This window comes from Ammospiza nelsoni, chromosome 21 (genome assembly GCF_027579445.1).
Source record: "Ammospiza nelsoni isolate bAmmNel1 chromosome 21, bAmmNel1.pri, whole genome shotgun sequence".
Lineage (NCBI taxonomy): Eukaryota > Metazoa > Chordata > Aves > Passeriformes > Passerellidae > Ammospiza > Ammospiza nelsoni.
In genome coordinates this window covers 7602807-7629985 of record NC_080653.1, presented here as the reverse complement: position 1 = coordinate 7629985, position 27179 = coordinate 7602807, and the positions used below count along the sequence as shown (strand labels likewise).

General features: G+C 58.9%; 3 protein-coding genes across 3 annotated transcripts; 1 reads left to right on the top strand and 2 right to left on the bottom strand.

The window, feature by feature from the left end:
* Positions 1-3612: 3612 nt before the first annotated feature.
* Positions 3613-9119, bottom strand: TRAF4 (TNF receptor associated factor 4). The gene is made up of 7 exons (XM_059487028.1): positions 8977-9119; positions 6271-6322; positions 5862-5966; positions 5627-5788; positions 5285-5446; positions 5052-5207; positions 3613-4652 (listed from the first exon to the last, which is right to left on the bottom strand). Exons 1-7 carry the CDS (start codon positions 9117-9119, stop codon positions 4020-4022), a joined length of 1413 nt encoding a protein of 470 aa, XP_059343011.1. The 3' UTR covers positions 3613-4019.
* A 3920-nt stretch (positions 9120-13039) lies between these two features.
* NEK8 (NIMA related kinase 8) lies at positions 13040-23594 on the bottom strand. Its single transcript, XM_059486937.1, has 15 exons — positions 23535-23594; positions 23026-23231; positions 21861-22093; positions 21113-21244; positions 20732-20940; positions 20259-20338; positions 19808-19989; positions 19458-19608; positions 18211-18287; positions 16967-17084; positions 16539-16689; positions 16261-16424; positions 15887-16045; positions 15650-15808; positions 13040-14112 (listed from the first exon to the last, which is right to left on the bottom strand). The coding sequence occupies exons 1-15, from the start codon at positions 23579-23581 to the stop codon at positions 14084-14086; spliced, it is 2097 nt and encodes a 698-aa protein (XP_059342920.1). The 5' UTR covers positions 23582-23594; the 3' UTR covers positions 13040-14083.
* A 1503-nt stretch (positions 23595-25097) lies between these two features.
* On the top strand, positions 25098-27136 carry TLCD1 (TLC domain containing 1). The gene is made up of 4 exons (XM_059486983.1): positions 25098-25350; positions 25492-25574; positions 25900-25982; positions 26372-27136. Exons 1-4 carry the CDS (start codon positions 25154-25156, stop codon positions 26765-26767), a joined length of 759 nt encoding a protein of 252 aa, XP_059342966.1. The 5' UTR covers positions 25098-25153; the 3' UTR covers positions 26768-27136.
* Positions 27137-27179: the final 43 nt, after the last annotated feature.

The window sequence follows — 27179 nt, the reverse complement described above, 5'->3', positions numbered from 1 at the left end:
CAAAGGAAAGTGGCACACTGTGGTCAGCTGCTGGAAGAGCTCACACTCCAGCAAGAGCTGCCTTTCGGATGCTCCTCAACAATCAGCAGAGCCAAATTGCAATGAAATTACTGGAGTGTTTTATCTGCTTGGTTTAAGTTAATTTCAAAGCAATTGGGTACAGGCTGTTGATTCTGCTGGGCTGGCTGCAAGCCTGAGAGTGAAGTGAGATTGCACTAAAAAACTGCTGTGAAATCTTGTCAGCTTTCACTGCCCTCAAACCCCTCAGTCCTGGGGGCAAAAGGGACTCAGACAGGTCTTTAATAAAGGATGTGCCAAGGAAATTTTTCTCACATTTTCCTCCCTATACAGTATCAATGTCTGGTTTCATTGTCTCAGAGAAGAAGCATCAAAAATCATCACAAATTGGGGCTTTATGGTGTGAGCAGATGAAGTGGTTTTGCCAAAAATCCTCCCTGTCTAGAATCCCAAAGAGGTTAAAAAGGTTTGAGGGTTATTTAGGCATCTCCACTGTGGTGAGGGGTCTTACACACCAAAGGGACCTCCGGGTGGGGTCTCCTGAGATTTTTCAGATATTTAATAAGATTTTCCTCCCTGATTTGAACATCTTCTGAAGGTCCTTCCTGTGTCCCAGCGACATTGGGACAAAGGAGCAGGGAGTGAGCTGGCAGCCCAAACCTTTAGAATAAACCCTCAAACCACCAAGTTTCCAGGAAGTTTATTTTTAAACTTGATATTTGAGGCTAAATTTAGTAGCAGGAATCAATTTGTCTCCCTCTCCTCCTTGAGCACTGAGAGCATCTCCCCCTCCTGCTTTTCCTGCAGCCCCGGCCCTGCTGAAGGTTAAGAGGTGCTCCAAGATCCCACTGACATTTCCAGACAGAGAGGGCTGGGAAGGGGCGGGAAAAGGGGGAAAATCAATCAAAGCAGGGAAAACAGAGCTGGGAGTTGGTCCTTCAAGTGGGGACAGGGATAATTCCAAGCTCCCAAGGTTGTTTTTTTCATCCAGGAGCTGCTGCCCAGGCTTCCTCCAGCACTGCTTCCCATTTTTTGTTCATAAATTGTATAAGGTATTTTATTTTATTCTATATTTTATTTTATTTTATTTTATATTTTATTATTTTTATTTTTATTTTAATTTTATTTTATTTCTTTTAAGGCAACTGGTTGGAATGAAAGGTTGCCAACACCCTGTGTATGGCCTGGTCAGAAGGAGAGGGCTGTCCCTGTACCCTGTGTGTATATGGGGAAGTGTGTATATAGAAAAACAAATAAAATATATAAATAAAATATATATAATAAATATAAAATATAAGGGTAAAAATTATAAATAGCTATTAAATAGAAATTAAATGTAGGGTAAATATGAACTATGGAAGCTGTGTAAATATACAGATAGAAATTCTGTAATATAAAATACTAAAATATTGTGTAATGCAATTCTATTGATATATGAAATTTGATGCAACTATATAATATATGAGATATATATTATATAATAATATATAATAGATGAGATATATAATAATATAATATATAATATATAATATATAATATATAATATATAATATATAATATATAATATATAATATATAATATATAACATATAATATATAATATATAATATATAATATATAATATATAATATATAATATATAATATATAATATATAATATATAATATATTGTATATTATATATTATATGTTATATATTATATGTTATATATTATATGTGACTTATTATGTATTATATGTTATATGTTATATATTATATGTTATATATTATTTAATATATATATTTACTATTAAATATTAAATATTGAATATTGAATTTGAAATCTTTAAAAAGTACTATATATAAAATGTATATATTAAATACAATAAATTACTATAAAATAAAAAGTAAGCATAAAACGTGTAAGGATAAAATGCATACTTAATACGAATTATAACAATTTGCTAACGTAATAATTACGATGATTATACTAATAATGATAATTATTATACATTTATGTAAATTATAAGGCAATAAATTTCTATTGACATCTTCCCCTCCCCTCGGTCTCCACGAGGCGGCGCCACTGAGCCAAGCACGGGGCCGGGACGGGGACACGGGGACAGCGGGACGGGCTCCGGGATGGACGGGACAGGGCACCGGGATGGGCATGAACCGGGCACTGGGATGGGCTGGAACTGGCACCGGGATGGGCAGGAAATGGCACTGGGATGGGCTGGAACCGGGCACTGGGATGGGCTGATACTGGGTGCTGGGATGGGCAGGAAATGGCACTGGGATGGGCTGGAACTGGGCATTGGGATGGAATGGAACTGGCACTGGGATGGGCTGGAACTGGGCACCAGTGTGGGCCAGCACAGGTCACCAGTATGGGTTGGCAGTGGACATTAACACACAGGTGGCACTGGGCACTAGTATGGGCTGAAACTGGGCACCAGCATGGGCTGGCAATAGACTGGCAATAGTCGCCAGTTTGGGCTGGCGCTGGGCACCAATGTGGGCTAGTATGGGTCACCAGTGTGGGCTGGAGCTGCCACCACTCTGGGCTGGCACTGGGCACCAGTACAGCTGATACTGGACAGGCCAGGCACCAGTATGGGCAAGAACTGCCCATCATTAGGGGTTGGCATCAGAATCCAGCATGAATCTGGCACTGGCCACGAGTGTGGGGTGACACTGGGTGCCAGTGTGGACACCAGTATAGGCTGGCACTGGACACCAGCATGGGATGGCATTAGCCACCAGTTTGATGGCCCAGTATGGACTGGCACTGGACACCACTATAAGCTGGCACCAGCGACCAGTATGGACCTGCATTTCGCCCCATTGCAGGAATGGCACTGGGCACCAGCACAGACTGGCGCTGGGCAGAGGGGTGGGCTCGCATTGGGCACCAGTTTGGGGAGGAACTGGGCACCAGCACAGGCTGGCACTGGGTACAAGCAAGGACAGGAGTACTGCCCAGCTCCCCAGGGCCCAGGGCTGCCACACCGGGCTGGGACCTGCTCAGGGGGACATTCCTGGGGGAGGAACACTCCCAGGAACACTGGGATATGGGGACACTCCCGGCAGTGCTGCCCCCTCCCAGCCCAGCCAGGGCCGCAGGGTGCAGCTAATTAGAGGCTAATTGCATTAAAGCGGAGCAGCACTAATGCAATTGCGGGATTATCCTGCAGAGACAGCGACCCCCGCCATTGCCGCCGGGGTGACGGGAGGGGGGACAGACACACGGACACGGGGCCTGATCCAGCCCGACCCCCCCCAGTCTGCCCCAGCGCCCCCCACCATCGCCCACCCCTGTGTGCTCGGGATGCCGCCCTCCCCCGGGGCGTTAATTACCCAGCGCTAATGAGGGGCTGATGGGACCGAGGGGGCGTGCAGGGAACAGCCCCCCGGGGCTGGCGGCTCCTCCAGCCCGACACATCCCCGCTGTTGCTGCCGGTGATTACCGAATTAACCGGCTCCATCTGAGCCCGTCTGCCGCCGGGATGTGGGTCAGGGATTACCCCTCTCCGTGCCCCCCAGCACCCAGGAGCATCCCCCGGTGCTGCCATCCCCACCCCGGCAGGCAAAGGAAGGAGGTTCAGGCGGCCATAATAAATACAAGAAAAGTTTATTGAAAAGAAAAAAATGTGGGGAGGGGGCAGCAGCCCCAGCCCGGGGTAATAAATAACAACCTGGGAAGCACCAGTTTACAAAATATGGCTCTGGCCAGTGGGGTCCTGCAGGCTCCCCAGCGAGGCTGGTGGGGGCTGGTGGGCACCTCGGGGAGGGGCTCAGAGGGCCCAGCCCCCCGGCACCCCCTGGCACCTGAGAAGGGGCTGCAGGACAGTGCCAGCCCCGGGAGGGACGCGGGAGCAGCCCCATCCCTGCCTGTCCTGAGAGCCACCACAGTGCCACAGCAGCGTCCCCAAGCCGGGGCACCGGCTGCGGGCAGGGGCTCAGCACCACCCGGGGCACCCCTGGGTGGGCACCCCAGTCACACCCTGTCCCCCTCCGGGGCTCAGGCCAGGATCTTCTGGGGGATCTCCACGGAGGCTTTGATGAAGATGGCGTTGTCGCGCACGTAGTTCCGTTTCCTGATGTCCTCGTGCGAGATGAACTTGGGGTAGCCGAAGCCCAGGGTGCTCTCGTCCAGGGAGCTGCGCGAGGCCCCCGGCTTCTGGAAGTTCTTCCAGTTGGGGTCGGGGTGGAAGGTCTCGGTGATGTGCTGGGGCTTGGAGAGCGAGGGGTCGCTCTGGTCCAGCAGGGAGAAGGTGACGCGGTAGGAGAAGGGCCACTCGAGCAGGTTGTCGTACTCGCCCGGCAGCACGCGGATGTACACGGACAGGTGGCTGCTCTCGCCGCTGCCGTTGCCGTTGAGGAACGCCGACACCTGGAGCTTGTAGCCGTACTTGTGGGTGTAGAACGGGGGGCTGAAGAACTCGTAGTTGCTGCGGGCCTTGGCCTCCTGCAGCTTGCGGGCGTAGTCGGCGATTTTCCAGATGAGGATCCCGTCGCTGCTCACCGACAGCTCCTCCACGTCCCGGCGCAGCTCCAGGATCTCCTGCCGCTGCCGGCTCACCAGGGCACACACCATGCCCAGGTGGGTCTTGGTGCTCTCCTCCAGGTGCCGGCCCATGGCCAGCTTGGGGCACTGTGGGGACAGCGGGACCGTCAGCAGGAGGGTGGCAGGGACAGCGGGGACGGGAGAGGGAGATACAGTGGGGATAACGTGGGGATGGCATTGGACATGAGCATGGGACAGGAGGACACGGGACAGGAGAGGGAGGTACCATGGGCATAACATGCAGATGTCATTGGTGCATGGTGTACTGGCACAGGGGACATGGGGTGGCACAGGGATCACTGGTTGGGGTGGCAGGGTGACATTTGGGTGGCAAACACAGGGGTGAGGTCATGGAGGCACATGGATGGGACTGAGCACAAGGGATGGGACAGATGTCAGGGCGGTGTGGGGGTGTTGTGACACAGCAGGGACAGCAGCCCATGCCCAAGGATGCCAGGGCAGGTTGGTCACAGGGACAGCACTCACCCTGTGCTTGCAGCCAGCTTCCTTGAAGGGGCACAGCAGCATGGCAGTGTTGCAGCTCTCCTTGAGGTGGGTGGGCACGTCCTCCCGGGCAATGCTGGGTGTCCCACACTGGTTGGGGCACGGCACGGGGTACCGGGGACACTGGTACTGGTGGTTCTGGGGAGGCACAGAGGCCGGGGGTCAGCTGGGGCTGGGAGCTGGCAGGGTGAGGGTCCCCGTGGGCTCCATCTCACCTGGATGGTGTCAAAGACGAACTCCTTGGAGCAGTAGGTGCAGGGCTGGGTGCGCTTGGGGCACTCGGCCAGGGCGTGCTGGGACAGCAGGCGCCGCATCATGCGGGCCCCACACTTGTTCTCACAGTACACACTCTCCTGGGGACACGTGCCCTGGTGGCCCTGGGGACCACAACGGTGTCATCACCCTCTGGCTGCCCTCACCAGCCAGCCCTGACAGGGGTGAGGACACACGGAGCCCCCACAGCCAGAGGGCACAATGACCACATGTCCACCAAGCCTGTCCCCACCATGATGTGTCCCCCACAGTGTCCCCCACAGTGTCCCCCCCCCAGTGCCCACCTCGAAGGCCTCCCCAGTGAAGTCGCTGGCGCAGAACTCGCACTTGACCCTGCGCTTGGGGCAGCCGTGCTGGACGTGCTCGGGGAGGTCCCGGCGGCTCAGCTTGGCGCTGCACCGGTTGGGGCACGGGATCACGTTGAAGCCACAGGTGCCAAGATGGGCCTGGGGGACACAGGGATGGTGATGGGGAGGCCTCAGGGTACAACTCTGCCCTCCCCATCCTGCCAGGCCCTACCTGGAGGTGCTTGATGAGCCCGCTCCAGCGGCAGCCCTCCTCGCTGTGGATGCAGCGGATGGCCAGGCTCAGCACCTGCGCCTCCAGCTCGGGGTCGGGGTAGATCTGCAGGGGCAGCAGGGGGGTATCAGCATCCTGCACCGGCTGTGGGGGCACAGAGCCCCTGGCACAGCCTGGCTGGGAGCCCTGGGCACGCTGCCCGGGGCCGGATCCCCCCGGGCACACCAACAAGAACCCTTTGTCGGGAGCTGGTTTCCGCTCCCGGCCCGCGGCACAAAGGGCTCTTGCTTCCGCCCGGGCGCCCGTGCCAGGCTGGCAGGGCTGTGCCAGGCGCTGTGCTGAGCTGGGGACAGCCCCTGGGTGGGGATGCCCCCTTGGAGCAGGGGACACATCCCTGTGCCAGGCTCACCTTGGCGTAGTCCAGGGGCAGCTGATCCTCCGGACACTTGAAGACGCCTTCGCTGCAAGACACAGAAGGCTCAGGGTCACTCAGGATCACCAGTGACACAGCCACGATGTCCCACGGGTCCCTGCCATCCCACCCCAGGACACAGCCACGATGTCCCACCGTCCCTGCCATCCCACCCCAGGACATTGCTGCTGTCCCTGCACTGCTGAGCACTCACCCTGTACCAAACCCAGCCGCCACCCTGGGGCAGCCACGGCTCTAATCCTGCTCCATCTGTCTGAGCTGGGAAATGCCCCCGCCAGACACCCCCCAGGCCGCCCCCCACCCCCGGCCCGGTCCCCAGGGGCCTGGGCAGCCGCCAGCCAGCGTGGCACCATCTGGAGCCCCGGCAGCCCCGGGCCCATCCCGTCCGGCCCCTGGGATTAAGGAGGGTGCCAGGAGGGGGCCGTGGCCAGGAGGGGCCGGCAGGGCAGGGCCGGGGCGGCCTCGCAGCCCCAGGTGCCGGGGCCCAGGGGAGGTGGGGGAGGGCAACAGCTGGGCGCCAGATGTGCAGCCCTGGGGCTCCACAGGAAACGGCCCCAGCAGCCACCTCGGTGAGTCAGGACAGGGGGACAGGCAGCCCCCCTGAGGGGTCCCCATCTTGCTGGGCCCCCAGGATGGGCTGTTCCTCCTGAGAGCTGTCCCTGAGGACAAAGGAGCAGCATGAAGTGGACACAAGGACCCAGCCAAAAGGCAGCCTGGCCTGTGACACGGCTGGCCAGGAGTCACCATCACCTCTGGCCCACACATCACTGTGCCCAGGGGAGGAGAGGGTGTCCATGCACCATCCCTGATGGACACTGGGGTGGGAGACCACAGGTGCTGCCTACAGGGACATGCAGCAGGCACACAAAGGGACCCTGTGGCTCTGCTCTCTTTGAGGTGACACTGGACAAAGCTGTCCGGGCAGGACATCCTTGTGCCCATATAATCACCGCAAGCCCTTGGCAGGCGCTGGTGTGGCCTCGACAGGAGCTGCCAAGTGGATGTGAGACACCAGGACGGAGCCAGCAGTGCCAGCAGTGCCGCCGGGCACGCGCCAGCCGGGGCTGCCTGGCCGTGTCCCCTGCGGCCACCAGCGCTGAGCTGGGAGTGCAAGTGAACCCCAGGAACCCCAGGAACGCCAGGAACCGTGGGGTGTGACCCACGTGAGACACGTGCCCACTCTGTTTGTGGCAGGTGGTTTTGTGGGAGTCATCAGGGATCCACCGAGATAAGGTGGATCCATACACCGAGATAAGGTGGATCCATACACCGAGATAAGGTGCTCGCAGACAGGGCCGGGCTCTGAACCCGTGGCACTGCCTCGTGGCTGGGATCACTCTGCTGCCTTGCCAGGCTGTGCCCGCACCCCGTGCCCGGTGTTGGGGTGCTGGGGCTGGCGGGGAATTGGGACGATGACCCGAAGCCAGCGCCTAATCCCCGACAAAGCCTCCCCATTCCTCACGCTTGGCCGGGCAGGGAATGTGCTGAGGCAGCACCCGGGGGGACCGTCCTTGCCTCTGACCTTCACGGCGTGTTGGGGCACAGCGAGGTGATGGGGTGGGAGCCCCGGTACCCCCCGGTACCCTTCGGCACCCCCCGGCACCGCGGTGGGGCTGGATGGCTCAGCCCATGGGAGCCCCACACTGATCCTGAGCAAACACATTGTTCTCATTGGGGGGGACCCCCGAGGCCATTGCCCCCGTCAGGAAGGTGCGGGGGAGCAGGGGGACAGATGCGCTCTGACACGTGTCCCGGGGCACGCCCGGTTTCACAGAAACCGGCCCCGGTGACGGTGGTGCCCGTGAGCTGTCCCCGGGCGAAGGTCGCTCCGGCTGGGAAAGGCGGGGAAAGGCCCGGGGTGACGCTTGGCACCGCTTGGCACCCCCTGGCCGTGCCCCGCGGGACCCCCGGGACGGCACCGGGACAGCACCGGCCCCGCACGCGTCCCCTGCTCCGGTACCGGGCGTCCCAAACCGCGGGGCTCGGAAGCGGCTCCGGTTCCTCACTCCCCGCACACGGCCGGGTCGCGCTCACCCGTGGGCGCGGGGACACCGGGACTGGCCGTACACCCCTCCCCAAAAGCACCCCCGGCCACTTCCTGCGGCGGGGCCGGGGCAGGAAGGGGTTAAGCTCGATTCTCGAAACTCGCCGCTCCGGGCTTCACCGGGCCCTCCTCTTCCTCCTCCTCAGCGAGAGGGGCCACGGGCCGCTGCACCCGCGGGGCGGCTGTCACGGGCTGGGCGCGCCCCGCACCCGCTCCCTGCCCCGGGGCACCGCCGGGCACCCATCCCGCACCTTTCCCTGGCCCGAGGCAGCCCGGGGCACCCCGCAACTTCCCCGGAGCACCCCGCACATTTCCTGGGGCACACGGCAGCCGTTCCCTGCCCGGAGCACCCCCGGGCACCCCGCATCTCTCCGCAGCACCCCCGCACCCCCCGGGCACCCCGCGCCCCTTCCCGGGATACCCCGCATTCCCTCCCGGGCCCGGGGCACCCCGCACTCCTCTCGGGGCACCCCGGCACACCGCACCCCGGGCCCGGCGGCGGATGGGGGGTGGCCATGGCGAGGAGCACCCCTGGTGCATTCCGGGGTACGGAGCCCCGCATCGGGCGGCGCGGTCGGTGCGGGACCGGGGCACCCCACGGGGGAAGGGGTGCGCGGAGTAACCCAGCGGGGTCTCACCTGAGGAACTCCTGCAGGCAGGTGTCGCAGAAGCGGTGGCCGCAGGTGGAGACGCGCACGGGCTCCCGCATGGGCTTCCCGCAGAGCGGGCACAGCACCCGGCGCCGCGGCCGCTCCAGCAGCTTGTAGTCGTAGCCCGGCATCCCTCCTCCGCCGCCGCCGCCGCCGCCGCCGCCCCGCGCCCGCTCCGCTCCGCGCTCCGTGCCCGGCTCCGCCCGGAGGCCGGACGGGGCGGTGGGACCGGCCCGAGCCCGCCCCGCCACGGGGGACGGCACCGGCATCGCCACCGCCCCCCGGCCCGACCCCGCCTCCGCCGCACGGGGGGGATGGAGCGGTGCCGGCATCCTGGGGAGCATCGCAGGGGGAACAGCCCCTCCGGCATCCCGGGAGCTCGGGGAGCATCGCTCCGGGGACAGCCCCTCCGAGGGGTTTGGGGGGCAGCACATGGGGACAGGCACCCTACGGACATGGGGAGCACCCCACTGGTGGGTTTGGTACCCGCCACACTGGGAACGCCACCGCAGGAGTTTGGGGAGCATCAGCATCACATCACACACGGCCCCCTCACCCCTGCAGCCTCCCCCGGCCCGGGGCTCTGCGGGCACGCACGGCCGTGTCCTCGCTGTCCCTGCATGCCCTCCCTGACTCAGAGGTGTCCCCAGGGGTGCCACACTCCTGCAGGCAGCCCGAGGGCACGGCTGTGCCCCTGAGCAGGCTGGAGGCGGGATACAGCCCCCAGGCCTGCTCCCACCACAGAGCAGCTCATATCCCAGCCATCACCCACAGCAGGACATGAAGGGGCTGCCCTGAGCCCTCCACACCACAAGAACGAGGGGACACACGCTCCTGTGGCTTTGTCTCACTGGGAACTCACACCCCAGGCTCACAGCCTCCCTCCAGCCACGGTTTGTAACTGAGCAAAAGCCTGGAGGAGGGAGAATAAAAGCAAATCTGTCTGGCTCCAGCCCCCTCGTCACTCTTTGAGAAATCAGAGCAGCATATGGGAGTATTTGCCCCTTTCCCCAGAGATGGAGCCGAGCAGATGACAGGCTGTGAGCATGTGTTAGTCCCACCAACGCTCGCTCCAGCCAGCTTCCCATTAAGGGCGGCAGTTGCTCCAGACCCAAATGTTAGCAGTTTTCAATTAGCAAATGGCAGAGGAGAGGGATTCCTGGGGGACACGCTGAGCAAGTCGAGCTCTATCACTTGTCACTCAAGGAGCTCACGTTACCCTTCTCCCTGAGAGGCTCTGCTTAAAATAAAACCCTGCAGCAGCCCGGAGGGATGCAGCCTGCTCGCTGCCAGAGCTGCCAGGGAAGGGATGGGTGGCTCATTTTTGGGGTTACCCTGAGGGATGGCAGCTTGTTCTGAGCTGCGCTGGGGCTCCCAAATATCAGGGAACCTTGTACTGGGGTACACTGAGCACTGAGCAGGGGATTTACCAGGAGATGTGAGGCTGCGCTCAGATGATGGAGAGCACTGAGCTAAACTTTAACCAGCTCCCAGTGATACTGGAAACCCGACAGGTAAAAACAACCGTACAGAGAGCAGAGGGGAGCAGCAGCCACCTTGAGCTGGGGTTGAGGTGCTCCCCGGCCGGGTTTGCTCAGGGCTGTGGCACCCCCAGGGCAGCAGCCCCATGGTCCAGCTGGTTCTGCCACTCTGTGCCAGCAGAGCCCGGAGACAGGCTGTCTCCAACCAGAGATAGGCACAACCCAGACACTGTCCCTGACACGCTGTGACCTGGCCCCGACTGGAAACTGTTCCTGGACACGACTGTGGGACAAGGTTCAGGCCAATAGGACGGGTCCTTGATGGGACTCCAAAGACAGGACACATCAGTCCTGTAAACACAGGCAGCCTGTGCCTCCGATGACAACCATGAAACAGCCGACTTTTATCATTATTTACTGCTTCTCTTTGATGTTTTAAAATTATTCTTCCCTAACCTCAGTGAAGAGCATCTCTGCTAATTAGCCAGGAGCTGACAAAGCCATCAGAAGGTGCTGGCTGTGCCGGCAGGGCGGTGGGGAGGTGTCAGACCCTGCAAACAAAGATCCCTCCTTTTCCCCTCTCCCCGAGCAAAGCCCTCCCCGCACTCAACATCACAGCCAGGCATTTGTCTCACACAAAGGCGACACTCGGGGCAATTCCCTTTGTGGAGGTGGTATGTTCCCTGTCTCCCATGATGGGTCGCTTCTTGAAACCATTTGAGTTCGGAGAGGCCTCTCGTCCTCTTCGCCAGCCTCTCCCTGCTGCTCCATCCCTCCGCCTTCTATTTCACTCAAACTGGAGGGACACAAAACCGACGCTCCGGCTTCTAAACAAGTTAAGGTGGAGCCTTTCGCCGCAGGGAAAGGAGTGGGGACTCCTTTCCTCTCCTCTCCCGGCTGCCGGGGCCTCGTGCCCGGGGAGGGCAGGGGTAAGGGATCCGGGCGGACGGACAGACGGACAGCGGCCGCACCTCCTGCCTAAGCCTCGTGGGAATGAGGATACGGCCTCGGCAGAGGTGCCGGAATCAAAATAAATCAGCTGCGGGATCAGCAGGCAGTTTCCTGCTACAGTAATGGCCCCGAGTCAGCAGGATCTGGTCTGGAACAGGGACAGCCTTGCTGTGGGTGACAATGGCCAGAGGGGACCCGCACCAGGATGCACAAACGGGGACCAGGCAGCCTCACCCCACATCACTCCCCGCCAGCCCTGCCTTTCCTCGGCAGGAACAGCCGCGGGGACACCGATCCACCAGCAGCCCCACACAACACGGGAACAAAAAAAGGACAAAGGGAGAAGCCCCGAGACCTGCAGATTTCACCGGGAGCTTCTGCAGGGAAACAAAGCAGCAGACGTGAGGAATGCAAGTGGCCTATTTGCCCGGGCTGCTCTCTGCCTCCGGCAGCACGGACATGCCTCGGCTTGTCGTTGCAGGAGCTTTTGTTGCTCGGGGCTGGGGGCCTCTTTGTTTCCTTTACCCTCTCTCTAGGCTTGGTCACAGCCCGGTATTAAATTATTCAAATGATCTCGCTGGGCTCCACAGCTGAACTCCTGTGTGGAGAGCCCAGGCTGTGAAACCCCGAGGGCTCCAGCCCTCCCCGGAGCCCCCAGCCCAGCACAAAGGGCACTGGTCCACACTGGTTTGCCCAGTCTGGAGCAAAGGATCCCAATATTTAGGCTGGTGACACCTCCAGTGCCAGCAGTGCAGTGCAAAGGTGTCATTAAGCCATAAAATCATTCACCTCACACCAGCGCACTGATAGGAGGCAGGTGGGGGCCGCACCCCTGGATTTGGCAGCCCAGCCAGAGCAGGAAGAGTTTAGTTCCTGAAGCAGTGGCATTTTGGTGCCACTACTGACAAGACAAAGGGTGTTAGACCTCTGTCCTGTCTGCTGCTGTCCCAGCCAACCCTCAGCCCTGGCCAGGCTGCAGGAGGAGCACCAGCCCCTTCCTATGGGATGTGGTGTGGGGCGAGGGGAGCCATGAGAGCTCTGCACAACACACAGGCAAGAGAAATCTGATGCTGGAAGGAGCTGGAGCTGCTGCAAGCTCCACACAGGCAGTGGCCCAGAGAGGCTTTGAGGCAATTGAACCCAGCCCTGCAACCACTTTGGTGCCCAGGTTGGTCTGGGAAGGGAAAGCACCTTCCCCGACACCGCGCTGAGCTGTGTCTGTAACCTGCAGCACAGGAAAGTGCCAAAGGACTGGCAGAACCTTTGAGTTCCAGTCGGCTTCCTGGGATTGCAGGGTGTAACCGCCTGAAAAGGCAGCTCCACAAGAAACAAAAAAGGCAGGGGAAAACCCATGCACCCACCCTGCCAGGAGCCAAAGAGGGAGGGAGGGAGGCTGTGTCTGCAGCCAGGGCTGCACACGCCTCTCCCGGCCGGACGGGACCTGCTCCCTTCCCCAGCTGGAGCCTGCAAGGGGAGGGAAGGATGGGCAGGAGAGCTGCAGAAATTCATTACCTTCCACATGACAGAGGGATCAGTTGGCTTTTACCAGAGCCCGTCGAGGTTTCCCTCATTGAAAACAGGAAAGAATCACAAAAATAATTAGAGAGATTTCATCTCAGCCAGCTTATGAAAGCACCGACTTTATACACAACAGATTGGCAACAGCACAAAGATGGATGTGAAAGGCAAGAGCATTTGCAATGTCAGACAGATCAGAGACAGAAGCTCATCAAAAAATGGCCCAGGGCAAATGTAAGTTAAAAAAAGAAAAGAAGAGGAAAAAAAGTAAAGGAAAGGAAACGACCCTTCTGGAGACAAAAAACGTGACTCCTGTCCATAACACATGGATGTGCTTCTCCTGCCCACTAAGACCCCTGGTGGAAACTCATCAGCTCCCTCAACAAAACTGGGTTAAAAAACTTCCAAGTACTGACAATCACTGGCTGTGTTTTGCTGCCTTCCCTAGCTCAGCTGGGAGCCAGTGAGCCGGTCAGCAGCAGGACTGAGGAGCCTGAGGACAAATGTCAGCTGGAGGATCCTCCAGCGAGCTCCTGGGGCCAGGGGAGGCTGTAATTGGAAAGCTCCAGGCAGCATTTGGGGAGAGCTGTGCAGCACAGGGAGGCTGCTCGTGCAGAGCTCGGCCAGCCGTGCAGGCAGGACCATCCAAAGTGTGCTCAATAAATGGGTAAAACGTTTCAGGGGGGGATGGGAAAGGACAGACTTCTCTAATTAGCAAAGAGGTTTGCATTTAGTCACCCAGCACAGCGCCTGGGGCCCCGACTCCAGACGCTGCTGTGCAAAGGCTGACAGCTCTCTCAGACACGGAGCTGTCAGCCTGGGCTTTGTAACCAGAAACAGTTTCCACAGAGGAAAACAACCTCTGTGCTCCTCACTCTTCCACACAGGCACTTCCAGCAGGGAGGGGAAGAGGCACGGTGTGACCCCCTGAAGGCAGCACCAGAGCTCTGGGCACGTCCAGGGCAGTGACTCTCAGGCACTGGAGGATCACAGTGACAACTCAATAAGTGAGACCAGCTCTGGTTCCTTGGGAACCATCGTTAGGAGCTCTCTGTTTCCAGACTGCTGCCTTCAGAGTGCAGCTGAGGAGCTCTGGAGCCAGGCCACCGTGGGCAGCAGGAAGAGCAGGATGTGGCTGCTCTCACTCACTGGGAAGGCGACTCCTCCACGACAGCTGAAACAAAAAGAGAAAAGATTGAGATTTAGCTGGAAGCCCCACTTTGATGAAGCTACAAGAAGTGTTCTGCCCTACACAAGCCTGATATCCCACAGATGGGCACCAAAATCCCTGTCCTCTTCCCTACAGGAAGCCACTGCAAGACCTCAGCAGTGGCACAAGCAAGGCAACACCCAGTAGGACAAAATGCAATCTCTTGAGGTTTGTGCTCTCCTCCTCTCCAGCCTGGCTTCTCCCAGTTATTCTGTTTGCAGTGGGATTGAGAGAAGGGAGCAGCAGGAGCTCATGATAACCTGGGCAGCAGCCCAAGCCAGTCAAAAGTGGAGTTGGTCCCATGGGAGGAGCAGAACAGCCACCCCAAAGGTAGAGTGCAGATTGCCTGTGCCAGCACCCTCCCAGGCCAGATCACAGCAGCAATGACATCACATGTGTCACCAGACCTCGTGTTCTCGCTGGAGAAATTTCCAGGCAGACTGAGCTGCGTGAAAGCCCAAATCTCAGCTCTTTACAGAGCTCTCAGTGCTTTTTTGCACGCTGGTTGCTGAGGGATGCTGGGGCAGGCAAGGCTGCTGCCCTCACACTGCTGAGTTTGCACTCCTGGTACTGGGACAGGACAAGGTTTTGGGACAGCAGTGGGGGTACACACTCAGTCCCTGCTCTTACAGTGCTGCAGGTGGGAGCCCACAGACCAGCTGCCACAGAGTGCAGGGCAACTCGAGCAGCGGAAGGGGAGAGCAGCCTGCAGTCTTCCTGCAGAGACAAAACCCTTTTACTGCCATGACAAATGCCCTACTTGTTCCCGAGCCTGGGGACTCGGCCATTCCCTGCCCCTTCACGTGGCAGCAAACATCACACGAGAGCTGGGCACTTGCAGGGGAGGAACAGAGCCAGGGCCGATTCTGGGGCTGTCAGCCAGGCCTCCTCCCCTCAGGGCTGTAATTAGCCTCCTTGAAGTGGGCTGGGGCTGGAATCCCTCAGCCCAGGCTGAGGCCATCATCAGCCCAGCACAGGAGGAAGAAAGGCCCCTGCAGCAGTCTGGGCCAGGCTCCCGTTGTGCATCCAGGCAGGAAGGGCAGGTCATGCCATGGGCACGTTTTAACCCAGCCACGATGCTGCCTTTGGCCCCAGCAGAGAGGAACCACAAAACCATTGCTATCTTTTCCAAACCACAATGGCAAGGCAGCAGCCAAAATGACGCCTCAAATCTCAGCTTCTATTTCAGCAGCATCAATTAGAGAGCTGCTCTTTTTGGATACTCAGTGGACCGCTGGCAGGGTAGCTTGGCCAGCCTACCTGTCTGGGAGTGCACCAGACAGCCTCTGCCATCCCTTTGCTCCCCTTGCCCAGTGGGAGAGGCAGTGTCACAGAGTTGAAGGGAAGTAGGGGAATTATTTTGGGCTTGAAGTTATTTCTATTCATCTACAGCTCAAGGAGGACTAGAATAACAGTGAGCTTACATGCCAGGGTTACTCAGCACAGCCCCAGTCTGGCTGGGTCCTCATGGCAGAATCACAGGCACAAAGCCTTTACTCACGCTTTACTGCCAGCAGTGTGTTCCCGTGGCAGCAGGCAACAGAGGTCACCAGGTATGGATGTGTCTCCTCCAGCTGCACTGGCCTTGGCACTCCTGTCTCCTCATCCTTCCTGCCCAGGCGTCCCCTGGCTCCTTTCCCCCATGTGCACACCTCACCATCTGCAGAGGGATTTAAACACCTCACTGCACACCTGCCTTGGCCTCCTGCAGCCCAGGACATGGGGCCTTCAGCCTCACCTGCTCCAATGGCCACAGTGAAGGCATCTCCACAAGCCACCACGGTGACCTTCATGGTCTCCAGCCCCACAACCAGGTGGGGCACGCGGCTGTTGCGGCAGGAGTTGGTGCCCAGCTGCCCGTGCTGGTTGCTGCCAAAGGCATAACAGTGGCCAGAGGCTGACAGCAGAGAGAAGAGACACAACTGGCTGTCACTTGGGACACACTGAAACCCTAGAAGCTCTTTGCTGTCTCCAGGCTGAGCATCCTGCTCCACAGAGCTTCAGCACTGGGAGCAGGGTGTCTCTTGAGAGACTGTCCATGGGAAACAGGCAGAAGGAAGACAGGGAAAATGCAGGTGTCCCCCTTCTCAGAATGTGGGCACACACTCTCACCTGTGACAGCAGCTGAATGTGCAGTACCAATGTCAGCACACACAATGGGCTCTTGGTTCAAGGGGGCTGACTGGGCACACGCAAACACAGTGGCCTCCTCCACCTGGTCCTCTGGGGAAGGCTCCTCTGCTGAGCTGATCCGGTCCAGGCCCAGCTTGTTACACCTGCACAGGGAAAATCTCTGGGATCACACAAGGATGTCTTCTGGAGCCCCTTGGTCACAACACAGACAGGCCCAGGAGAGTAAAATGTGGGGCATGGACCCTCACCCCTCTTACCTGTTGCTCCCACAAGCAAGAATCCGGTTCTTCACTGTGAGCACCATGGAGGAATCGATGCCACAGATGACCCTCTGAGCCTCGTGCTCCGGAGGGACTGTGACCTGCTGGGGGCAGTTGTGGCACTCCAGGGTGCCCAGCCCAAGCCGACCTGGTAGGAGGAACAGAGCAGGGAACAGCTGATGGGAACACACCCTGAGCACAGCCCCACTGAGAGCAGCACTGACACAGCTGCTGCAAGAGCCCAGCTCAGGATCCCAGAAAGCAGCAAAACCCAAAGCACAGGGACCCTGGTATGCAGCAAAACAGCTGCAGCTCCTCCACAGCCACCCACCCTGGCACATCTGGAGGGGACTGTGGGCAAGCAGGGCCAGCAAGGGGAGCGGGAACAGGCACGAGCCCTGTTCTGCAAAACAGACTTCTCTTACCGTTATCCCCCCTGCCCCAGGCAAACACTTCCCGTTCGTTGGAGACCGCCAGGACGTGAGATGCACCACAGGCCACCTGCACCATCTCGTAGCCCAGCAGGGCCTCCACAATCTTGGGCTGGCAGGGGAAGAGCAGCAGCCGTCAGCCCAGACCTCCCAGCCTGCCCGGCTGCTCCCACCCCTCCCACCCGGCCCCCCCAGACTCAACACAGCGCTGGCAGCATCCCAGTGTTCATCCAACACAAACAACAGAGAAATTTCTGGTTTTTTTTTGTTCCAGTCTTCAAAGGGATAAGAGACTACGTGCACACAGCACAGAAGATAATGCAAACATCTCTGGGGCGGAAGAAAGCAGCCAGCACGAGAGTTTGGAGAGGGAAGAAGTTCAGCAAGGGTTGGGATTCGCCCCCCTGCCCATGTGGGGAGTGCCAGGGGCTGTGAACGCCTGCTCTGAGCAGGCAGGGGCTTGGTGCAGGATGTGTTGGCTCAGAGGAGCAGTGAGTTAACGGCTCGGATTCATTAGGGGGTGGAGGGAGCAGGATCTCCACATTTCACCCGGCCCCTGCTGTGACCTGCTGTTAGATCTGACACCTCGCCTCATACTCATTATCATCCTCCAGTGAAAAGCACCGTTTGTTGGGATCTGGCTGCTGCTTCCAACTGGGCTCCCCTCCCCAGCCATAAGCAGGGAGCAGCTCAGCTCTGGGAGGAGCAGGAACAAACGGGCCAGCTGACCACAGTGACAAATGGCACCAGTCCCCGGGCTCGGCTGGGAGCCATGGGCTGCTGCCACATCCGAGGAAGGAGCTGGAAGGGAGCAATGAGCCCTCAGCCCCAGTGCTCCGAGCCAATCGGAAACACACAGCTCTTCTTTAAATACTGGCTCCTTTGAAAAATAACTTTTCTCAGTGAACCCTGGCAGCTGCAGGCCAAGAGTGAAGCAGGCAGGTGTGTGATTGGAGGCAGGCTCCAAGCTGGGAGCCTGCCAACAGCAACCACAAGGCAGCTCTTGACTTCCCCCACGCTCAAAGGGATCATTGTGTAGGGGAGGCAGAGAAAGAGAGAGGCAGGTTGGGTCTTTTAAAACCCGCAGTGACAGGGAGAGGAGGGGGAGGGGGTCAGATGCCAGAGCATGCCTGGGATGCACATCCCTGGAGCTGGGATGAGCCCCCTCACGTGGTGCAGAAGCCACGATCCATCCTTCATCCCAGGGGAGAAGCACACCCAGCAACCTCTCCACCAACCTGGCTCACATCCGTGAAGTTTCCATGCCCCAAACAGCCATTGCTGCCGCTGCCGAAGGTCATGATTATCCCCCTGTCTGCAGGAGCAGAAAGGAGCCCTGTCAGTGGCACATGGGAGGCCCTGCAAGGCACACGTGAGGCCCTGCAAGGTGACACAGCTGAGGGGTGGCCGTGGCTCCCAGGACATTGGACCCACTGTGACTCAGAACGAGCTGCAGGGGTCACAGAGCCTTCAGAGAGCTCCCAGGGAGCTGCAGGAACTTCCAGAAAGCTGCAGGAGCTCCCAGAGAGCTGTAGGAGCTCCCAGAGAGCTGTAGGAGCTCCCAGAGAGCTGTAGGAGCTCCTAGAGAGCTGTAGGAGCTCCCAGAGAGCTGCAGCCTCACCGTGCTGCAACGGCTCGACAAAGAAACAGCAGTGATAAGAGCACTGAGATAACATTGCTGCAGCTGTGTAGGCAGGAGTTGAGAACCCCAGGGTCTGTCAAGGTGTTAAAGTCACAGAGGCAGTCCCTGAGCAGCTGCCCAGCACAGAGGTGGCAGGAAACTCCTTGGGAGGTAGGATAAACACATGCCCATGGAGTTTGCCCACTGTGTATCTGCTGTTTGCTGCTCTGACCCCCAGGAGAAGAACAAACAGAGCTCCCACAGGACCACTGGGAGGGCTTTGCTCCACAAACATGGCCTTGGACTGGTGTGTGTGCTCCACTTCCAACCAGAACACTTGCTGGGCTGCTCTGAGGGGGCTTCAAACCCAGCTTTCCTGCAGTGTGAGGACAACCAGCCCTGCAGCAGCTCACACTGACTCCTCACTGTGAAATCAGTCCTTGCTGGTCACTGCATGTGCCCATGTCACACTCACAGAGTATGTGACAGATATTCTCCTCACACTGCAGTCCCCACTCAGTTCTGGTTTCAGGTGACACCAATGCAACCAGGACAACAAGCACAGGAGATTTCATAGAATCATGGAATAATGTAGACCTTTAAGATCAATCACCTAAGTCCAACTGTTTGCAGCCCTCCCTACACCAGTTTGGGACCAAGTTGACCAGTGTGGCATCACAGGAGGACTATGTTTGCCCTTTCTCATTCCCAACTGATGCTACATGAGAGGCCACAGAGGCCTCTGTGTCACCCCAGCCCAGAGCACCTCTCTGGTTCCTCTCTGAGCAGGCTCCCCAGGCACTCCCACTGGGTTTTAGGGGGTTCTGGGAGTCAGGCAGGTGGAGGCAGAAGGCAGCAGCTCACCTGTGAGGCAGGCTGTGAAAAGATCACCACAGGACACGTGTTTGATGGTCACTCCTGACTGGCCCTCCAGAAAGCGGGACACAAACTGAGGCTGGAGCTGCTCAGTGGCTCCTGGGAGAGAAGGACCCCCAGCAGAACCCATGGGAGGAGCCTGGTGGAGAGAAGCCATGGAAGAGCTGGTTTGGAGAACACTGATGAACCCCTTCCACAGGCTTATCAGCATTACCCACACCCTGGCTGGGACTGCAGGCCTGGAGGAGGCAGTGCCAGGGTCTGTGAGTGAGCAGAAATGCCTTTTTCACAGGAATCACACATCCAAGGCTTCACATCCCAGCTTCCCTGTCACTCACCTCCCAGAGGATGAGCCTCCCAGATTTGGTGACCCCAGCCTTCTGTGTCCTGCCAGCAGAGACCTGCACCACCTCAGTGTTCAGCATGGGCAGGCGCAGGGGGGTGGTGATGCCACTGCCCCACGTGTAGATGGAGGACAGGGGAGGGGGGATTCCTGTCCTGCCTGAACCACATCGGGCACCTGTGGGGCACACAGAAATCATTCATGTGCATCCCTGACTCTCCTCCCACGGGAAAAGTGACAGCAGAAGCCAGTGCAGGTGCCAGCAGAGCTGCCAGAGCCAGACCCGTGCGGGTTCAAGGGGCTGCAGGGCTCCTTCAGAGCTCAGGGAAGGTGAGATTTCTAAAGTTCCTCTCTCCAGAACCCTGAGTGCCTCTCTGACTCGTGTCATCCAAAGGAAAGGGTGTTTCCAAATGGAGCTGAGTTGGACACACCATGCCAGAACTCACCCCTCTGCCTGGCACTGCTTGCCCGTCCCTCTGTCCGGCTGTGGGTCACTGTGGGCACCGGAGCCAAGGGTTTTTCAGGCCTGTCAAACCAAAACCCAGCCTTTAATGTCCTGCAGAGCCCTGGATCACAGAATCTGGGCAGAGCTACAGCAGAAGCCACGGGTGGAATCACTCCCAGCACTGCTTTAAACAACCCGAGAGAGGAGAGCTGGCACCAGCTCACTTCCCCCTGTGCTCACCATGCTCTGTTTGCTGTCACTGTGATGACAAGCCCACACCTGCCATGGCACCTGCCTGGCTCTGAGCCCCTGGGCCGAGCTCAGCCAGCAGCAGCTGCACATTAGGCAGCACAGCAGCGTGGCATTGGGAAAATGCTCCCTTTGGAGCTCAGAAGGGAGGCAGTCAGCTGGTCAGCCATGCTGTGGGCTGTGGCAGCCCCTCCCAAGGGACACTGAGGTGGCAGTGTCACTTGCCTCCTCATTTTGACGCTGCCCACGTCTGTGTAGAGGTTGAGGAGGGGCCGGATGCAGATGGCCTGGGCCATGATCTCGTTCAGCTGGGGCCGTTTGGAAGGATCCAGGTTGAGCATGCTGAGGATGAGCTGCCGCAGGTCGGGGCTGTACCGATCTGAGATCGGGGCAAACGTCCCACTCATGATCTTCAGCACTAAGGCAGGAAGGTTCTGGAGAGAAAACAACACAAAAACAGAGGCTGGGCAGTCAGGGGCGAGGCCAAGGAGGAAGGAGCTCTCAGCACTGCCCTCTGCCTTCACAGAGAAGTGATCCCAGCACACATTTTCACCTCTGTGAGAGGCCACGGCTCTCTGTGCTACGTGTAAACCGCACAGCTCTTACCGCAGCTTCGAAAGCCCTCTTGAGGCTGGCGAGCTCGTAGAGCACACAGCCCAGGGCCCAGATGTCACTCTTCTGGTTGTAAGGCTTCCCTTCACAGAGCTCTGGGGAGATGTAGCACGGAGTTCCCACCACCTACAAGAGACAAAAATTTACCACAGCGCAGTGAAACTGGGGCAGAGAGGTGGAAAGAGGGAGGTTTGGTGCAGAGCTGGCTGGAACACCACCAAGCAAAGCTCCACAGAGCTGGGCTTTTGTTCCCTTGGCATCAACAGCTGCCTGAAAATCTCAGTGAAAAACAAGAGGATTTGCCTTTCCAGTGACACATACAGTGATTGCCTCTAATTTAGCTTCTATCCACTTGAGAGAATCAGAGCCCAGAGCGTGATACAAACATCTGGTCAGATTAGCCCAGGTGGGGAGAGACACTAAATGTCAAGCAGAGAAAGGAGATTAAGGCAGCATGGGAGTGCACAGGCAGGAATTTATTTGCTAAGGATGTGTCAGACGAGTCTGCAAACACCACCCCCAGCAAGAGCCACCCTGCCTGCCCTCACCATGGACTCAGACACCTCATCCTCTCCCAACTTTTACTTTTCTGCAGCCCACAGAGCCACAGCAAACTCAGCCATGAAGATATCAGCCACGGAACGAAGCAGCACTGCCTAAAGCCACTTCCCAGAGATTACTGTGAGCCAAATCCAGAATTCCCAGTGTGCTGCCAGGGGGTGAGAACTGCCCTGCCACTCACTGTGTAGGCTTTGCTCTTGCTGCTCAAGATTTTGGAGATGCCAAAGTCTCCGATCTTGACGATCATGCGGTGCTTGTCCAGGAGGATGTTCTGGGTCTTCAGGTCACGGTGCAGGATCTGCTTGGTGTGCACGTGGTGCAGGGCCAGGAGGATCTGCACGAAGAAGTGCAGGATGGTGTCCTCATCCAGCAAGGAATTGCAGCGCTTGTGGATGAACTCTGCCAGAGTGCCCCCTGCAAGGAGCAAACAAAGGGCTGTGGGCACAGGACAGCACAAACCTGGCCTAAAACTGGGGGGATTTTGCCATTTTGGCATCCTAACAAGGCAAGCATGTGGGATAAACACATCCTGCTGGGATAAGCAGCACATCCTCCAATGCTCCTGAACAACGGCAGCGCAGTTGGTGGGAGGAAGAAACAGCCAGTTATCGTTGATACATTATCAAAAGCAGGAAAAGAAACACTAAAATTACAGCTCTTGGAAGAGGACATAAACCTCCACGGCAGAACAAGATCAGCCTGTTCTGCAGAGCAGAATTCTTGCAGTCCAAGAGACCACGTGGCACAGAGAGGCCCCTGTCAGGAGGGGAGGTCCAGATTCAGGGCTCACATACAGATTTTAGCAAACCCTCATGCAAATGTTGATTTCATCTGAAACTCCACAGGAAACCTTGTTAGAAATGTGGGGCCAACAGAGTTGACACAGGGAAATGTGGCTGAAACCTGAGGCAGGGCAGATGGTAGCATGCTGATCAGGGACAGAGGGGTTTGAAATCTCCTTGTTTTGGATATGGTCAGCAGGTGTAAGGCATATAATCATGGAGTGGCTGAGCTTGGAAGGGACCTTGTGAGGTCACTCCTCAAGGAGAGCCACTGAGCTTGTCCAGGACCAGAATCCTTTGAGTATCTTCAAAGATGGTGACTCCACAACCTGCATCAATGCTTGGTGACCTAGCTCATGGTCAATCTGGTGTCCATCAAGAACCACAGATACTCTTCTACAAAAATGTCTCCTCAAGAGAGACAGGCTTGGTCTCCTGGGGGTGCAAAGCCAGGATTGTTACAAGGAGCACAAAGTGCTTGACCCAAAGAGAGCCAAGTGCTTGGCATGCCCTGGACCTGCCCAGGGAGCAGCTACAGGCACTGTAGGGGACAGCAGGGCCCACCTGGGGCGTATTCCATGGCGATCATGAGCGCCTTGTCCTCCAGGAAGTTCTCGTAGTACTCGATGACATTGGGGTGGCTGAGCAGCTTGAGGACCTGGCACTCGTTCTGCGCTGCCAGCCGCTCATCCTTGCTCATCTGCTCCACCGGGATCTGCTTCAGGATCACCAGCTTCTGGTCGGCCTTGCGCAGGCACAGGTGCACGATGCTGCGGGGACAGGGACGGGGCCTCAGCGCGGGGAGGGGGACACAGCAAAGGGCCTGGCCATCACCCTGGGGTGACACAGGTCGCCCGCAATCCCCGCGCCCCGTGGTGTCACGCACTTTGCGCCATGTCCCCCCGGGGTGTCACACACTTTGTGCCATGTCCCCCCAGGTGCCACACCCCGGCCGACCCCGCATTGCCGTGGCCACAAGCGCTTCGCTGCCCCAGGGAAGCGGCTCAAAGGCCTCCCGTCCGGAGGTACAAAGACTGTAGCCGTCCCCATCGCCCATCCCCGGCGCCCCTCACCCGAAGGCCCCTCGCCCCACCACCCGGATCCGCTCGTATTTCTCCATCCCTGGGCCCGGCTCCTCCCGTCTCCATGGAGACACTTCCGCGCTGCTACGGCGGCCGCGGGCGGACAAACCGCGCCGCTGTGTACGGCTGTGTACGGCCGGGGGGCTCCGTGGTTCGGTCGGGGGGTAACGCCACCCCCGCTTGGGTGACACCCCAGTTCCACCGGCAGCCAGACCCTCTTGAGTGTGAGAGAGAGAGAGACGGGGCAGAGAGGTTTGGGGTGCGCTGGAGTGCCCGCCCACACTGCGGGATGCCAGCAGGACCCCCCGCACGCACATAGAGCGGCGGTGTCCCCAGCAGCCTCCAGCCCCAAGCCGGGAGGGGCACCCACTGCGGGGACTGCGCTGCTGCGGGGCCAGCACAAGGGGCACGAGTCCCCTCCATGGCCCCCCAGACCTGCTTTAGATCCCCCAGGACCACGAGCATCCCCGAGACCGGGCGCGATGGCGGCTATAGCGTGGAAGCGGATCCTGCCCTGCACCCAGGAGGGGTGGCCTCTGTCCTGGAGTGGGGACAGTGACAGAATGGCAGTGGTGGCACTGCCACGTGGCCCTGCTGCCATCTAGCGACAGCCAGCCCGGCTCACCGGGGAGGGGGGGTCAGCCCCATGGCGCAAGCCGGCGCCCTGCAGCGTGGGGCAGCGATGGGGCAGGACCCCCACGCAGGAATCAGGATCCCACCGCCTTTCAGTCTTATCCTACTGCAGCCTGGTATTAGGGGGCACCTCTGAGTGCCTCAGCCCCCCCGCCATGCCTTGAGGTGAGCGTTTGTGGCTGCTCCCACTACTTTTCCAAATGTTTTCCCGGGCGTCCTCCCCCGACACCATAAGCCGCAACCCCCGGCGACAGCCACACCGTGCCGGGGACACACAGACGGCGCAGAACAGATGTGCGAAGCCCACGCCAGCTGTGCAGCACTGTGGCAGATGTGCAGGGCCGAGCACAGATGTGCAACGTCTGCCAGGCACAGGCTGCAGTCACCCTCCCGCGCTGCCCGGTACAGACGGGCGGTGTTTGGCGCACAGTTCAATGCCCCGCCCGCCCAGCAGGAACACGCCCAGCAGCCCCGCACACCTGCCCAGGTGCGCCACGCTCCGCACACGTGCGCGCACACACACACACAGACACAGACACACACACACACACACACACAGACACACACACACAGACACACACACACACACAGAGACACACACACACACAGAGACACACACACACACACACAGACACACACACAGACACACACACACACACACACACAAACACACACACACACACACAGACACACACACACACACACAGACACACAGACACACACACACACAGACACACACACAGACACGGCCGGGGGGCGTGGCCACCGCGCCCTTATCAATGAAAGCCGCAGCCACGCCCCCTCAGCGGCAGCCAACCCCGCGCAGGCGCGCACGCAGGGGGCGTGGCCAGTGCGGGGGGGAGTGCCCAATGGGAAGGCGTGGCCCCGCTGGCGCATGCGGGGGGCGTGTCCGGAGCGAAGGTGTGGTCGGGGATGGGGCGTGGCCCCGCGGCCGCGCGCCGCCGGGACTGGGCGCGATGGGCCCGGGCTGGCGGGCGGCCTCGGCGGCGCTGGTGGGCGGCAGCGTGGCGATCTTCGCGGCTCTGCGCCGCCTGGCCCTGGCCGTGCCACAGCCCGCCGCCGTAAGGAGCCGTCCCGGCCGCGTCTGGCGCTGGAGGAATCTCCTCGTCTCTTTCGCACACTCCGTGCTGGCGGGGCTATGGGCCCTCTTCAGGTAGGGCAGCGCGGGGAGCGGCGGGCACGCTGCACACGGTGCGAGCCGGGCGCTCCTGGGGAGTGGGCAGGGGGTAGGGGGTCCCGGTGTTCCCCGTCCCGGAGCCTAGGCTGACCCGCTTCCTGCTCTCCTCACTCGCAGCCTCTGGCACTCTCCGGAGCTGCTCTCCGACATCCAGGACGGCTACAGCGTCTCAGGGCACCTGCTGGTCTGCTTTTCCTCAGGTAAGGAGCCTGGCAGGGCAGTGGCCGCAGCCACCCCGCCGGACTTTGCCCACTCCCTGCTCAGCTTCGCCCGGTATGCTGGCTCGGGACGAGCCACTGACTCAAGGGCTGGGCAGCTCCATGCCTCCTGCCTTAATCACAGCGTGGAGCCCACAGGCTGCCAACCCCCAGGGAATGGCCGTGTCTCCATAGCCAGACGGGGTGGAGATGTTTCTGACACCTGAAGAACAGTCACACCACCCTCCTCCTCCTCGCTGCTGCTCCTTTCCACAGTGGCTCACGATGCACAAGCCAGACCTTCTGAACGCTCTCCTTCATCCCACAGGCTATTTCATCCACGACACCCTTGACATCATCTTCAACCATCAGTCCCGCTCCTCTTGGGAGTACCTGGTGCACCATGCCATGGTGAGTATAACCAGCACGGGGGGGTTCCACACACCCCAGGGCTCAGCCCACCCAGGTTTCATGGGCAAGCTGGAGCCCTTGTGTCTGCCTCACCCTGGCTGCCAGGTAGGCTCTGCACCAACAAGGCGAGGGCAGGACGCCTGCCAGCATCGGCTTCGAGTGCCTGGAGCCAGACAGGCTGGGAGCTGGGAGGGGGAAGAGCTGGAGGCTCAACCCAGCACGGGGAGGTGTAACTGGTCCTGGGGGTTCTGGTTTTCTCTAAGCTCTCAGGTGCCTGCTGGGATCTCAGTGGGGAGAACTGTGTGCTCTCACTGAGGGCAGGGAAGGACTCACTTTCCCCAGGGCACGGCGAGCTGACCCTGTTCTCTGTGTGTGTGTTTGTGTCCCAGGCCATCTCTGCCTTCGTCTCGCTCATCATCACAGGCCGCTTCCTGGTGGCAGCGGTGCTGCTGCTGCTGGTGGAGGTGAGCAACATCTTCCTGACGGTGCGCATGCTGCTGAAGATGAGCAACGTGCCTTCCCCGGCGCTCTACGAGGCCAACAAATACATCAACCTGGTGGTGTACTTCGCCTTCCGCCTGGCGCCCCAGGCTTACCTCACCTGCTACTTCCTCCGCCACGTGGAGCTGCAGGGCCAGGGTGCCTTCCTCACTGCCAACCTCCTGCTGCTCGATGCCATGATCCTCATGTATTTCTCCCGCCTCCTCCGCTCCGATTTTTTCCCCTCCCTGCGCAAGGGCTCCGCGGGGAGAGACGTAGACGGTGAGAAGTTTCTGATAGACTGAGATGTGTGCGCCGAGGGGGACCCGGCCTCCGGCTCCTGGAAGTTTTGGGCTCTCCAAAGCCGCTCTGATGTGCCTTAGGGCTTTCTCCCTGGCCCAAGGCCCTGCCTTCACCCGCTCTGCTGCCTAAAAGCGCGCTTCCCTGCTGGACCAGCCCGACAGCTTCGCTGAGCCGCGGGGATGCTGCTGAAGCCAGAGGCACGGCCAATGGAGAAGCAGCCCAAGCCAGCTTCCCTGCCGGCAGCTGGAGGGCCAGGGGTGGCTGTGCTTTGCAGCTGATGCCTGGAAGGGTTGTGAGGGAGGGGAGGAGTCCCTCCCGTGGTGATGTTGGGTGTAATGTGCATTAAAATCAGTCTATTTACTGCTGCCGCAGCACACCTGGGCTGGCTCTTCTGTGGGGCAGAGCAGGTTGGGG

Coding starts and splice junctions, on each gene's coding strand:
- NEK8 (XM_059486937.1), bottom strand. CDS start 23,581: ATGGAGAAATACGAGCGGATCCGGGTGGTGGGGCGAGGGGCCTTCGG. Junction 19,990..20,258: donor AAGCAGTGCCAGGCAGAGGG/GTGAGTTCTGGC, acceptor TGTGCCCCACAG/GTGCCCGATGTGGTTCAGGC. Junction 17,085..18,210: donor ACTTCACGGATGTGAGCCAG/GTTGGTGGAGAG, acceptor TTCCCCTGCCAG/CCCAAGATTGTGGAGGCCCT.
- TRAF4 (XM_059487028.1), bottom strand. CDS start 9,119: ATGCCGGGCTACGACTACAAGCTGCTGGAGCGGCCGCGGCGCCGGGTG. Junction 5,789..5,861: donor GGCTCATCAAGCACCTCCAG/GTAGGGCCTGGC, acceptor TGTGTCCCCCAG/GCCCATCTTGGCACCTGTGG. Junction 5,208..5,284: donor TCGTCTTTGACACCATCCAG/GTGAGATGGAGC, acceptor GTGCCTCCCCAG/AACCACCAGTACCAGTGTCC.
- TLCD1 (XM_059486983.1), top strand. CDS start 25,154: ATGGGCCCGGGCTGGCGGGCGGCCTCGGCGGCGCTGGTGGGCGGCAGC. Junction 25,351..25,491: donor GGGCTATGGGCCCTCTTCAG/GTAGGGCAGCGC, acceptor CCTCACTCGCAG/CCTCTGGCACTCTCCGGAGC. Junction 25,983..26,371: donor ACCTGGTGCACCATGCCATG/GTGAGTATAACC, acceptor TTTGTGTCCCAG/GCCATCTCTGCCTTCGTCTC.